General features: G+C 37.8%; 1 protein-coding gene across 4 annotated transcripts in view; it reads right to left on the reverse strand.

The window, feature by feature from the left end:
- CAP2 (cyclase associated actin cytoskeleton regulatory protein 2) overlaps positions 1–13,183 on the reverse strand; it is a 65,185-nt gene that overhangs the window by 29,889 nt on the left and 22,113 nt on the right. For all 4 annotated transcript variants that reach the window (XM_065752321.1, XM_065752320.1, XM_065752323.1 and 1 more), the window contains exon 4: positions 3,624–3,701. In XM_065752321.1, the coding sequence (XP_065608393.1) occupies positions 3,624–3,701 (78 nt within the window). The remainder of the gene's footprint in view (positions 1–3,623; positions 3,702–13,183) is intronic.

Genomic DNA, 13,183 nt, shown 5'->3' on the forward strand with positions numbered 1-13,183 from the left:
TGAGCTTTAGAATCAATAATGAAAAACAATATAAAAATAATATAAAAATAATATATAAGTACCTTGTTAAATATTACATAGAGCATTATATAACTAATAATACACATAATTTAAAATTATTTGAATGAATAAAATGAAATAAAGCAGCTCATAAAGAGAAGATGATAAAAGTTACCATTCACCAGGAATTTAGTGCAGTGCCTCATACGTTTGGTACAGTAATCCCATATGTTTGTGTACAAGATCGTAAATTAAAAAACTTGTTTAGCAGACAGGGTTGCTTAGGAAAGCTAATAACTTCTAAAATTATTGTACAACGTCATAATTTTTCAGCCAGAATTATATTTGACTTAAACTACTGGGAGAAGAAAATTCACATCCAAAACATGTATCAGAAATGTTTTGTGAAGGTTTATGTTTCAGGTTGCTTTAGCACGTTATCTTCTGAAGTGCCCAACCAACATCCTCTCAAAATATCTTTTAGAACACATCTCCCAGAATAAAATGACAATCTGATTTCTTTTTCCATTCGCTATCTTCTTTCTGCTATCTCTATATAATAAACAACTTACAACAGACTTTTTTTGTTTGTTTGTTTTAACATTTGAAGTTTGATTTTTAAGGAACAGATGAACTCAAGTATTCCATCTTGCTGAATGAGCCCGTACCCAGCAGCCGTTAACCAGGACGTACACAAACAGGAATATCAGACGGTGGTTTTGCCATGTGATCTCTTCCACTGCACACACAAATATAGAACATGACCATAAAAAGTAACAGAACATGCTCCCTGCTAAGTAATTTATTGCAGTTGATGCTAGATTGGTATGCCAGCTGGAATTACCTTCCCAGCTCCTACTGTTTTCACAGATAATAAAGGCTATGCACTGCAGCAGATTCCGAATGAAAAAATATCGGCATTATTATCAAAAAGCAGAACTCTGCAGAAGCAACTTGAGCAGGCTGACCTTAAAATGTTTGTTAATGACTCGCAGAAGGAGTTAAAGATCTGAAAGAATACTACAGCCTTCAATGTTTTCACAGAGGGGAAAAAATATTGCTTTTTGTATGATATGTATTTCTCTTCTTTCTTTGCTAAGCACAAAAAAAAAAGTCTAAGGATTATTATACAAGTAGAAGCTTTCTTTTTGTTTGAATTCCTTGTTCATTAGTTTATAAGCTGCAAGAGCTGAGCTAATTTATTTTTGCAGGGCACTTTCCCCTCCCTCTTTTTTTTTTAAAGGCACCACGTATGACATCCCAACATGACAGGAACTCAGTAAATCCCCTCAGTCTCCACACCGCTGTCTCTGAATGTCTGCAAAGCTACTATGCCATAATTGCAACTCGCTGGCTCATTCACAGCTTTACATTATAAAGCAAACAGTCTAGACAGCTGAATGACAGAATTACTCTCTTTTCTCTTGCATTTATAGATATGCTGTCATCTTCATTTGCTTTTCTCTGCCCTGTGCATTCTGATACACTAATGACTAGCTTTCCTGTTTGGATTCCACACTGACTTTGTGGCTCTAGGCTGTAAATACAACCAGAGCCCAGATGACATTGCATCAATAAAGTCCTAGGGGGAAAGGACCCCTGATTCTTTCCCTCCCTGGCATTATCTGATGTTAACTAGCTTTTTCAAAACTGTTAACCAATACAGCTTTGCAAAAGGATTCTTTTCCCCATTGAGATGGAGATATAAAAAGCCTGATGCTTTACAAGCTGTCACTCTCTGCAGTGGAAAACACTATTCAAGTTGCATAGAATAGGCAGCCTTCAACTCATTTAAGGTTGTCTGCTATATAGCTGGATATAGGTCTGTGCAAAAGGTATGTGCAAAAAAGAGAAAAGGAATTAACAACAACGGAGTTTTGGACATCTATCAAAAATGTGTACCTAACAGTCTTCGCATTAAAAAACCCTTCAGTAATTGGATTGGGTTTGTTGTCACTGAGAAACGAGCCTTAGCCTGTCATATACCTGATATTTTAACACACATATCATCTGGTACTTCTTCAGTGCTAAAAGGTAATTAAATGATAAAACAATACTTCATTTTTAGCTTCAACAAGCCTCACAATTCTGTGCAAGCCTGATAATGCCCAGCTAGACACATGGCAACTGTGGTGATATTTATGGCAAGGTTTTTATTATTTGTCGCTTTTCTTAATGCTTCTGCAGCTGCTGTTCTGGATTGCAGGAGATCTCTTTTTACACTTTTTTTTTTTTTTGTCTTTGCTTGTTTTGTTCCCATTTTTAAATGAAAATATCTAAACTTTACAGCTGAAAAAGATCTCAAATCTTTGACATGAGGTTCAGAGGATGTTAAAGGTAAAATCTAGGAGAAGCCATTGCAATTCTCACTTGAAAAGCAGAGAAAACCAGAGAGATACCACATCACCAAGCAGTGAGCCACAGCTTTTACTGTCACCAGAGACAATGCCAACTATTTGGAGCATTGCTTTACATTTGTGGCCATTGGAAACTGTTCGTTGGGGAATATTTTACCAACAAGCATGAAGAATTTTGTGGGCCACTGGGTGCAATTGTGTTCACAGCCGATATAAATGACTTCTTGAGGCCTGTGCCAGTGGGAATTTTGCCTGTTCTCTGCAAATTATGACCCACTTTTACTCTCTGAGATCAGGGACAGCTGGAAAAACAATGGATCCCTTCCCTTGCTTGGAACTCCATAAATCTAAAGTCTCATCCATAGTATCTGTGCTTCCTTTTTTCTTTTTTTCCTTGAGTACTCATCATTTAAAAGATACTGATTAGAAAAGCTTTTAATTTGTATCCCTAAGGTCCATAATGAAAGCAAAATTTCAATAATTCATCCTAGCTGGAGAGAGCTCTGATTTGAGAATATAGAGTTTAATGGACTATGAGCAACAAGAAAAAGACAGAACTGAAGGCTGTGCAAGTGGAATCTTCTTTCTCTGCACACATTCAGTAGGAAAGTTAGAGAGCAGTCCCACAGAAGGGCTGCCCAATCACTGTTCCCAGGATTCATACCATGTCCCATAGAAACCACAAATGACATTTCATTTCATTTCAAATGATATTTCTTAACAACTCCACAGACTCCCTGAGCTTTCTAGTTGTGAAAGGTTACCACTAAAGTAAATAAATCAACTTGATCTAAAATGCCTTTTCCTTTTCTTGACAAAAAGCATTGTCTCTTCCAAAATTAGACTAATCTAGAGCTTTGAGAGTATTCAGCCTATGGGCTAGTATTGATCTTTTTTTCTCTCAGTAGCTGATTCCCTAACTTCTAAGTCTATTATAGAACATCCCTGTGGGGTTAGCAAAAAGTCATTATATTGTCTAGCATCTTCAGCTTCCAGAGAAACACTGATCCTACTTACAGCCCTATAATGAAAACCTCCTTTGGTTTCTGTGGTGACCTTATATGTATTGGTATAGAAAAATTTCTTCACTCTCATTATTGTAAACTTTTTGATTATTACAGTACTATGCCAATAACACGAAAAGCAAGCTTCTAAGAGCAGTGTATAAAGTAACAGATAAAAGCAAATGCAGGGATGATATAAAACATGCAGAAAGACAGCCTTTTTAATGCAGTGACTCTTGAAACTGTAGGTCAGTTTTCTTACCTCTTGAGGCTCTTGACATTGAGATGCTAACACCAGGAAAGATCTCTGTGCTTGGAAAGCAGCACGTACCATCTCTGCCTGTAAGAAAAGGAGATAAGTTAAGTCTTAGCCTGTGACCTCCAGTACTTCTCTTTGGCAGCTCAAAGTCAAGTGTGACAGCTCAAATTTTTCTTGCTGTTTCTCATCTAAATCACCGCAATGCTGACTGGAAAAAAAATGTACTATAGTGGCTTAGCTATACATTTTTTTTTGAAATCTGAGGTTAGGCATCCTATCTTTTTCAGATAGGAAATAAAGTAAGTTGATACGCAGCCTTTTGCATATCATTTATAAGATAAAGCATGGAAGGACTCAATTTTAGCACTTCAGAGAATGTTTAGGCATTTTAATGACAATGTAATGGACAACGTTTATAACTGAGTGCAAGATAACAACTTACTGCTGCTGAGACCTGCAGCCTGCAAACTTTCTGTTGAACGGTACCTTAGGCTGTAGTGATGTTATGGAGAAGAGTTGAGTTTGGCATATTTACTGAGAGATGAGGCTGTAACTCATTCCTTTCCTGTATCTCTCTGTGCAGACTCTTAAGACTGGTGGGTGGCTGAGGATTTTTGGGCAATTTCTTCCCACAGAACTCTAGAATTTGGGTTAAATGTGCATCTGACAAGTTTGTTTTTGAACACAACACAGTCTTTATATTATGAATGATGTATGTTGATTTGAATGTAATCAGTATTTCAATATCACCTATGTCTTATTCAAGTGGATGAATGATAACTAGAATGATGAGTTATTGGCATAGAAAAGAACTATTCAGAAATAGTATACATTAATATATAAAGCCAAAGCAATTGGTATTAAGTTAATTTGAGTGGTTACATTTATAATCACTTTGTGAAAGGGTGGTCAAGTTCATACTGTTTTGCTCTGAGTTTTCTTCAATCTAAAAAGAAAACAGGGAAATTTTATATATGAGCCTGTGTGGCTGCGACTTAAATTACATACAAATTAGTAAGTTCAAAGTTCAAAGCCAAATTGTGTTTATCTATCTTAAAATGTGATGGCATTAATAATCTTGATCTGTTTAGGATGAAAATCACTGCAAGGAAAGATGGTAAAAGAGGCCAGCTTGGACAGTATTTGTGTAGAAAGGGGATGTTGTGCTCTGACAAGCTGAGATTTGTGAGAAGGCAATCATCTCTAAAAATGGATAAATAAATAAATAACAAGGGAAATTATATGAGTATAGGGAACATAACTTTTTCAGACACAGACAAAAACACTATCAATAATGGCAAGGTTTGGGGTTTTTTTAGGCATTTCAGAAGACTGATGTTTGGTACAGATATTTTTAAAACAAAACATGCATGGTATTTTAAGCTTAATTTTTGTGCATAAGGAGGGTCTTGCAGATCAGCTCTCTGAAAACTAATCGAGGAGGAGTGATTACTTCTTCTGAAACTGCAAGATGGACAAAAACAAATCTACAGGTTGGTATTTTAGAGGGGCAAACTTTTGGAAAATAGTGAATCGGTGAATGAAGATGACTGACCTGAGGAATTCGATGAACTGAATGCAGGAAAGAATGGATTTGCATTAATAATGGAAATAATCTGCCAATGCTGGGCAAGAAAAGAATTAGCTAGTGTCAGGATGGAAAAACGTCTGAAGCAAGATAGTAAGTACAGAACTTACAAAGAGTAAGCAGAGGCTTTGTTTATTGAGGAGAACGTTTCAGAGATTATAAAATGAAGAAGCAAGGGAATGAAGGATAAATGCCTTGTTGATCTGTTTCTCACAGAGTAGTAAAACTAAGCCATAGGTATTGTTAGCTACTGGAAAAATGAAGAAATCAAGGGATGAACTGAGGTAATGGCCATGACCTTAAGAGTAAGTTGAGCATCTTTATGTAGTTCTTGATGTATAACTTCATAAAATCATAGACTGGGCTGGGTTGGAAGGGACCTCAAGGATCATCAGGTTTCAATCTCTCTTCCACAGACAGAGTTCCCAACTGCTAGTTCAAACACCAGATCAAGCTGCCCAGGGCCCCATCCAAGTTGGCCTTGAACACCTCCAGGGACAGGGCATCCACAGCCTCTCTGGGCAGTGTGTTCCAGCACCACTCTGCTCCCTCAGTGAAAAAATTCCCCCTAACATCTAATCTAATCTAAATCTTCCCACTTTTAGTTTGAAAACATTTCCCCTTGTCCTATCAATATATACCTGTGTCAAAAGTTAATTCCCCTTTAAATCTGGAAGTACATAATGAGGTCTCCCTGCAGACTTTTCTTCTCCAGACTGAATAAGTCCAGTTCATTCAACCTGTCTTCATAGGAGAGGTGCTCCAACTCTCCAATCATCTTCATGGTCCTCTTCTGGACCCTCTCCAAAAGCTCACATCTTTTCTGTGTTGGGGGCTCCAAGCCTGGATGCAGTACTCCAGATGGGGCCTCACAAGGGTGGAATAGAGAAGTACAATCACCTTCCTCACCCTGCTGGCCACCCCTCTCCTGATGCAGCCGAGGATATTGTTGGTCTTCTGAGCTGCAAGTGCACACTGCTGGCTCATCTCAAGTTTTTCATCTATCAGAACCCCTAAGTCCTTCACAGCAGGGCTACTCTCAAGGAGTTCTTCTCCCAGATTGTATATATTTCTGGGATTATCCTGGGTCAAGTGCAAAACTTTGCATTTTGCTTTGTTAAACCTCATTAGGTTTATATGGGCCCACTGTCTGAATTTATCAAGATCCCTCTGGAAAGCATTGCTTCCTTCTGCTGTATCAACTGCACTACTCAGCTTGGAGTCACCAGCAAACTTTTTGAGGGTACACTCGATCCCACCATCTGTGTCACTGATCAAGATGTTAAAGAGTACCAACCACAAGACAGACCCCTTGTGGGACACTGCTCATCACCAGCCTCTACCAGGACATAGAGCTATTGACCACAACCCTCAACTTACCTGTTGTGGATTAAATGTTTTTCCTCAATCTTCAAGGAATGTGATGTACATGAGAATAATGAAAGGAGAACGTTGGCAGATCAGTGGAAATTCCCCCATTTGAAAGGGAAGTCAAATACACATAGCTTAGAGTGACAGAATGATTAGCTCCTATCATATTTGTTCATTACTGAAGACACTGGCAGATAGAAGCACAAGAAAAGGCTTTTAATATGTATAATTTGCAGGTACTACCAAAGGACAGAAGTATCTTACGATGGATTAGGGAAATATACCTAAGAACAGAATTAAAAAGCACGCCAAGTGTTTTCATGGCTATTAATCTGACTTCAGCACCATGCACACTTAGATTCAAAAGGAATGGTTAAAAACAAAGATGTAAATTAAAAACTGGAGAAATTAACGTGTGTTTTTATCTGTGGTCAAAATCATTACTGTTGGGTATTGTTTATAGAGTTTTCAGTTTCTTAGATGGAGGTAATATACCAAATCCAATACATATATATAATACAAAATTATTATTGCAAGTCTACATGGGAAATTTGTACTTTAGATGGAAATAATGCAAATAAGAAGCTGGAAAAAAAAGGAGACAACAGTAGGACATACTATACGAAGTGTTGTTTGAGAGGAGGGAATTTACTAATTGTGTTCCTCAGGGTTTAGTTTTAAGAACTACCAGTATGTCTATTAGATGTTTATTAGAGTTTTAGGAGCAAAAAACATTGTGCACTCATAAGATTCGCAGGCAACACAAAGTTAGGAGTTTTTAATTCCACTGAGAATGTCATCACTTGTGAAGAGTAAGACAGCTTTGTTGGCAGAGGTAATATGAACAGGATAAAATTTAGCAATTCTTTCCTCTTCCTCCCTGCTAGGTTAAAACAGTGCTAAATTTGGGGGCAACAGGAGTGGAACTGGGCTGACATATCAGAATACTTCTCTTTCAGCGAAGGAATTACCTATTGGAAAAATGGAAAATGCAAGTAGAAAAGCCAGGGAAGTGCTTTTGTGAAAAGAGTTTATGCAGGTCTACAGTTGATGTGGCAAAACTATTTATGGTAGAGCTACAGAAGTCCATTGGAGAAAACACTGTAAGAACCTCTCTGGAATTCTCTGTAAAGCACTAGGCTTTCGTTCATATCTCTTACCTTTGAAATTAAATCTTAATCAAAAGATTGTGCTAACACAGGTTTTGAATTTCTATGAGCCCACTTTTGCAAGACTTCTGCCACAGATACTTTGTTCTTTCTCCAGCAGCCTTAAAAATGAGTTCCTGAGTTCTACTGTTTCCAAACATGCAGTATTTCTTTCCATCATCCTATCAAAGTATTAGAAGAGCTTCTTTTCATTAAGAATGCATTAGTTGAGTCCATCACCACCTCAATTCTTCTAGTATTTGAAATGTGACACTGTTGCTACTTCCTTCTTTTTAGCAGGCAGGCTGTGCAACCAAGCAGAAGCACTTTTTTTTATAGAGAACTGAGTCTTTCATTAGGGCTCCATATTCATTGAAGTCTAGTAAGTGAAAATGGACTGGAGGGATTTTTCTCAACAGCTTGTGCTGCTCAACCAAAAGATTGACACAGAATAAATCAACTGAAACTCTTTCAGCTATAATGAATGATAGAAATGAAGCCTGAGTGTCAGAAATGCATGGGGATTGTGAGTAAATTTATCAGGGTATACTAGAACACCAGCTTGCACACATTTTTCTGCATATAGAAATGGGATATTTTGGAGCAGCAGATAAAGGCCATCTAAAAACTTTGGGTAATCCTTCTGGCATTTTTGGGATTATGTATTGATATAGCAGTCATCAGACAGATTCTGCAGCTGAGGCAAATATTTTGAAGGAAGCAAGTTCTTCGGAATATTTTCTACTCTGCTTTTAATGGTTTGTGCTTAAGGCTGGAAGAGTTGGCTGTGACTTTGGGCTCATATGCCCAGACTGCCTGCATGCCACCTCAGTTTTCCGATCAGTAAACTGTGGAAGAAGGTCTCTTAATCCTCTACCTAACTTGTGCTGTATAGTTGCCTTAGGTTGTTAATATGGCTGGGAGAGAAGAATTCTGATATGTCAGCCCAGTTCCATTCCTGTCAAAATCTGTGTCTGACTACAGAGAGTGACTTCTTAACACCACAGCAACAGCATAGACAGACTTCTTCACATTTCAGCCTGCAGAAATAAATTAACAGAAGAATCGTTTGTCCTTAAGATGTCTCTTTCTTACTTTAAACATTTTATTCTGTCTAAGTTGCCCATCACACTGGTATCCAAGCACTAATGAATAACAAATATTATTTATGTAACAATAGTTTGGCAAACTACAAGAGGAAGACAAGCATGTGCATTTAGATCTCGTGATGAGTAAATTCAGCTTTTGAAAAAAAACCAGTAAAACAAAATCAAAGTAAGAGAAACAAATTATTTCCTAACGAAATTTAGGCAGTAATATTGATCTATTGACTTGATAATATAAATTGACAGATGTAATTATATTTAATTATTTCCTCAGCCATAGTACTGAAAAGCATAATGTAAATATCAGAATTCACTGAACTTCTGTTCTTGGAGAATAATACCCATCTGCATATATAAATATATTTACACTCAGACATTAACAGTAATAATTTGCAAATTAAAACACAGATATATATATACATTTTCCATTTTGAAAATATCCATAATGACTTTGTTCTGAAACAAAATATTGAAGAGGACATCAAGAGAATAAGGATTTAATTAGTGGCCCAGAATTTTAATCACGGGTTCTGCAGCAGTAGTTTGGGGTCCTTTGAGTCTAGCAGGAGACCCAATGACTGACAGCAAATAGCAACTACAGATGGAACTTCAGTCTTAGGGGCATATACCCAATCTTTCTGTGAAGGGAATAATACTGCCTGAGAAGGAGACACAGTTTGTCTTCTACATTCTGCTTTCAAGAGCCTCTACAAAGTGAAGTGGTGAAGTGGCTGGTGGCTTAAATGGAGAAGCAAGAAATGGAAAAAGAATGGAGTTTAGATTAAGTATGGGGCTGCCATAGAAACTATCCAGGCGAGCTGAAGAGATACTATTTGTTTTGTATGGTTAATTGGCTGATATAGATTTCTATTTAGAATTGAGCCAAATGCTGAAGTCAGTGGCAGTTCTCCAAGCAACACACTTGATACTGGAAAAGGAAAGAAAGAAAAAAAATATATTACCTTTCTCTTACTGGTATATGCAGAAAACGGAGTTGAAATTGTGGTCAAAATTGAAGTCAGTGGGAAATTTGCCATTGATTTTGATGGAACCAGACTCTACCCCAGATGTTTTCTTTTCTATTTTCAGTCACAGATAAATTTGGCTACCACTAATCAGCTGTCCTGTATTTTTTATAGTGTTTTTCAGTTTCCATAGCTATGTCTAAATTAGGGAATTTTTGCTAAAATTTCTCAGTGTTGCTTCTGCCTGTCCTGTACCAATCTAAGGTTAGAGCAAGGCTTGTCTCTCTAGCTTTTTATATCTGTTGATGTGTTAAACACTGTCATCTAACTGTGCACAGTGCTAGCCAGCGTTATTTATTTGTTGTTTCAGAGAAACATTTGCATCTAGGTTCACTATTTTTACCTTTCAGAAAGCTTGAATTTGATTTAAATACTCAGAACTCTTATCTCTCTTACTTCCAGTGAAGCTAATGACCTATGACAGATAGTAATCGTTTGGCATAAACCATTACTCACCTGTCATTTTAATTGTCTGCATTACATGAACTGTATAGATGCAGGGTAGTAAAGGAGTATTTAAAGCCACATCAGTTTCTTTTACATAAATTACAAAAATATTGCCTTAGAGAAAGAATATACAGTTTATTTTGCACTATAAAATTTGTTACAGTGTTCTGGAATTTACTCTAAGCTCTACCAGTTTTGTGTGATATGAAGTATGCTTATTGATCTCAAAGGATTATTATTTTTAAAACCTCAAGAATGTCACTAAAATGTCAGCTTTGTTAAATAATTCTTTACTAATTTTCGTAGCAGAAGTAGTCAATTATTTTCTTCGTCATTTCAAACAGATAAATATTTGGCTGCAGGGTCACTAAGGCTAGTAACTACTGCTAAATGAAAAAGTAGGAGATCATATTTATCCAAAACATCCCTAATATCCCCTATCCACCAGAGAAGAAGAACAAGGCCAGACCAAATCTGTACTAGCTGATGTTTTCCTAAAGCTCAGACTGCTTTTTTGACTTCCAGATTCTTCAGTTCTCCATAAGTCTCCTTGCAAACACAAAAATCTCTCATGACCTCTGTTCCTTTCAGCTTTTATAGGGAAATTCTGAAAACAAATGCAGAGTATTGATGGTTGGAGATTCAAGAAGATTCAGTATAGGAAAGTGCTGAGAACTGCATGCAAAAAATTAGTCCAGACATTAATTAAGATGTGATCTATTTACAGACTAGAGGGTTTGTTTGTTTGTTTTCAATACCTCTATTTTCTGAACAATTCTGAAGAATTCAGGTTTGCCACAAACATTGCAATCTGCTGTCATCTGCAAAAGATTTCAAAGCTATCTCATTGCACAGCATACAGTTCAGGATCTGCATTTAAAGGACTCCCCATCAATGGAAATAAAAGATGCTATTGGCACATTGCAACCCCTGATCTTCTGGTCTCTACTACTTATCTAGGCACTGGACATTACCAACATTGATTCCCAGTTGTGAAGAACTTGTGTTGCTGTGAAGAACTTGTGTTGTCATATTCTGCCTTTATAATACATAATTACTGATCATCATAAAAACAAACAGCTGATTAAAACATCCAGATATTTTAATAATATAAAAACATCTTAACAGATGGATTCTCTACACTATAGAGGAGATATTGCTACAGTCTATACTAGGCCTGCACTGCTGATTTGAGCTTTTAATAATTAAAGACAGTCATAGTATATTTCATGAGATATAGAATATGTGAAACAGCAGCCAGTGATCATTTGGTTTTGACCTGGCTTCAAGTTGCCTCTAGGTTTCCTGAGTTGAAAGGCTAACACTATAAAAGAATGACTACTCAGCAAAAGACGTAGTTTTCCAAGGAGAATTAGTTAACTAATGCCATTATGAGAATATCCTTTATATCACATCAAAGACTGTGCCATCCCAAAGTTGTAATTTTTTTTTTTTAAATAAGAGAGGGCAGAGAGAAAGCACTCCAACCTGCACACACATTTACAGAAGTTGGCCACAATTTTTTAAGAAAGAAAGCTCTTATAGCTCTGCATCCAGACTACCCTGCAAAAGCAAGTTGATTTCTTAAAGACAGAAGAGAAAGAAAAATCAACTCACTCACACACATTAAAGAACAGAAATCATGGCAAATTCAAGACTCATAGATTCTAGTTGCTGCTATTACTCAGAGCTGCATTCTATCTCTGAAAACATGTATTACTTCCTGAAATCAATAGATACCACATAGTATGCACCAAATGGATGAATTGCAAAATTGGCTATTATCAGGCTCAATCATTCTTTTAAATTCAGGCTCCTTTTTTCTTGCGGAAGTCCAAGTTCAGAATTCTTGTAGGACCTGACTTCCTGTGTTGAGGAGAAACCTCATTTCCCCAAGTAAAGGCAAATCTACATTTTCTGTAAGGTACAGAAACCATTAAACACCCCATCTGACAACCACTGACATACCAGCAACCTGCAGCCCTCTGCAGAAATGTGCTTTTGCCTGCACTGGCTGCTGGAACCCTGTTTATTTCACTGGTAGGCCACTTTGTCACTGAGATTTTCTGCTAAGGCCAGACTGGAACTGGACTTGGCAAGGGGTGCAAGGAAGAACAAGAATGTCTCCTACAGGTCCATCAACAAGAAAGAAAAGCTGAAGAAGGTGTACCTCCCCTAGTGAGCATTCCATGCAGGCTGGTAACAAAGGAAAAGGAGAAGGCTGAGGTACTCAGCAACTTTTTTTGCCACAGTCTTCACTGGCAAATGCTCTTCACACACTCCTCAAGCAGATGGGTCAGAAAGTGGGGACTGGGGGAGCAATGTCCCTCCCACTGTAAGTGAAGATCAAGTGAGCAACCACCTGAGGAACCTGGACACTCATAAGTATGGATCCCGACAGGATGTGTCCCTGAGTCCTAGAGGAATTGGCTGATGTAGTTGCCAATTTGAAATTGTGATATTTGAAAAGACAAAGGTCAGGTGAAGTACCTGGTGGCTGGAAAAAGGACAATATCATACTCATTTTTAAGAAGGATAGGAGGGATGACCCAGGTGACTACCAAACTGTCAGCCTCGCCTCTGTACCAGGCAAAATCATGGAACAGACAGAGCCTCCTGGAAGCTATGGTAAAAAACACTGAAGAGAGGGAGGTGATGAGAGACAATCAGCATGGCTTCACAAAGGGCAAGTCCTGCCTGACCAACGTTGAGGGTACCAGTGGATGGCAAACTGGATTTGAGCCAGCGGTGTGCCTTTGCAGCCCAGAAATCAACCGTATCCTGGGCTGCATCAAAAGAAGCATGGCCAGCAGGCCGAGGGACTCTGCACTGGTGAGGCCTCGAGTACAGCATCCACATGTGGAATCTTCAGTACAGG

This window comes from Cyrtonyx montezumae, unplaced genomic scaffold, assembly GCF_038088225.1.
Source record: "Cyrtonyx montezumae isolate F1298 unplaced genomic scaffold, pur_monq_1.0 scaffold_8, whole genome shotgun sequence".
NCBI lineage: Eukaryota > Metazoa > Chordata > Aves > Galliformes > Odontophoridae > Cyrtonyx > Cyrtonyx montezumae.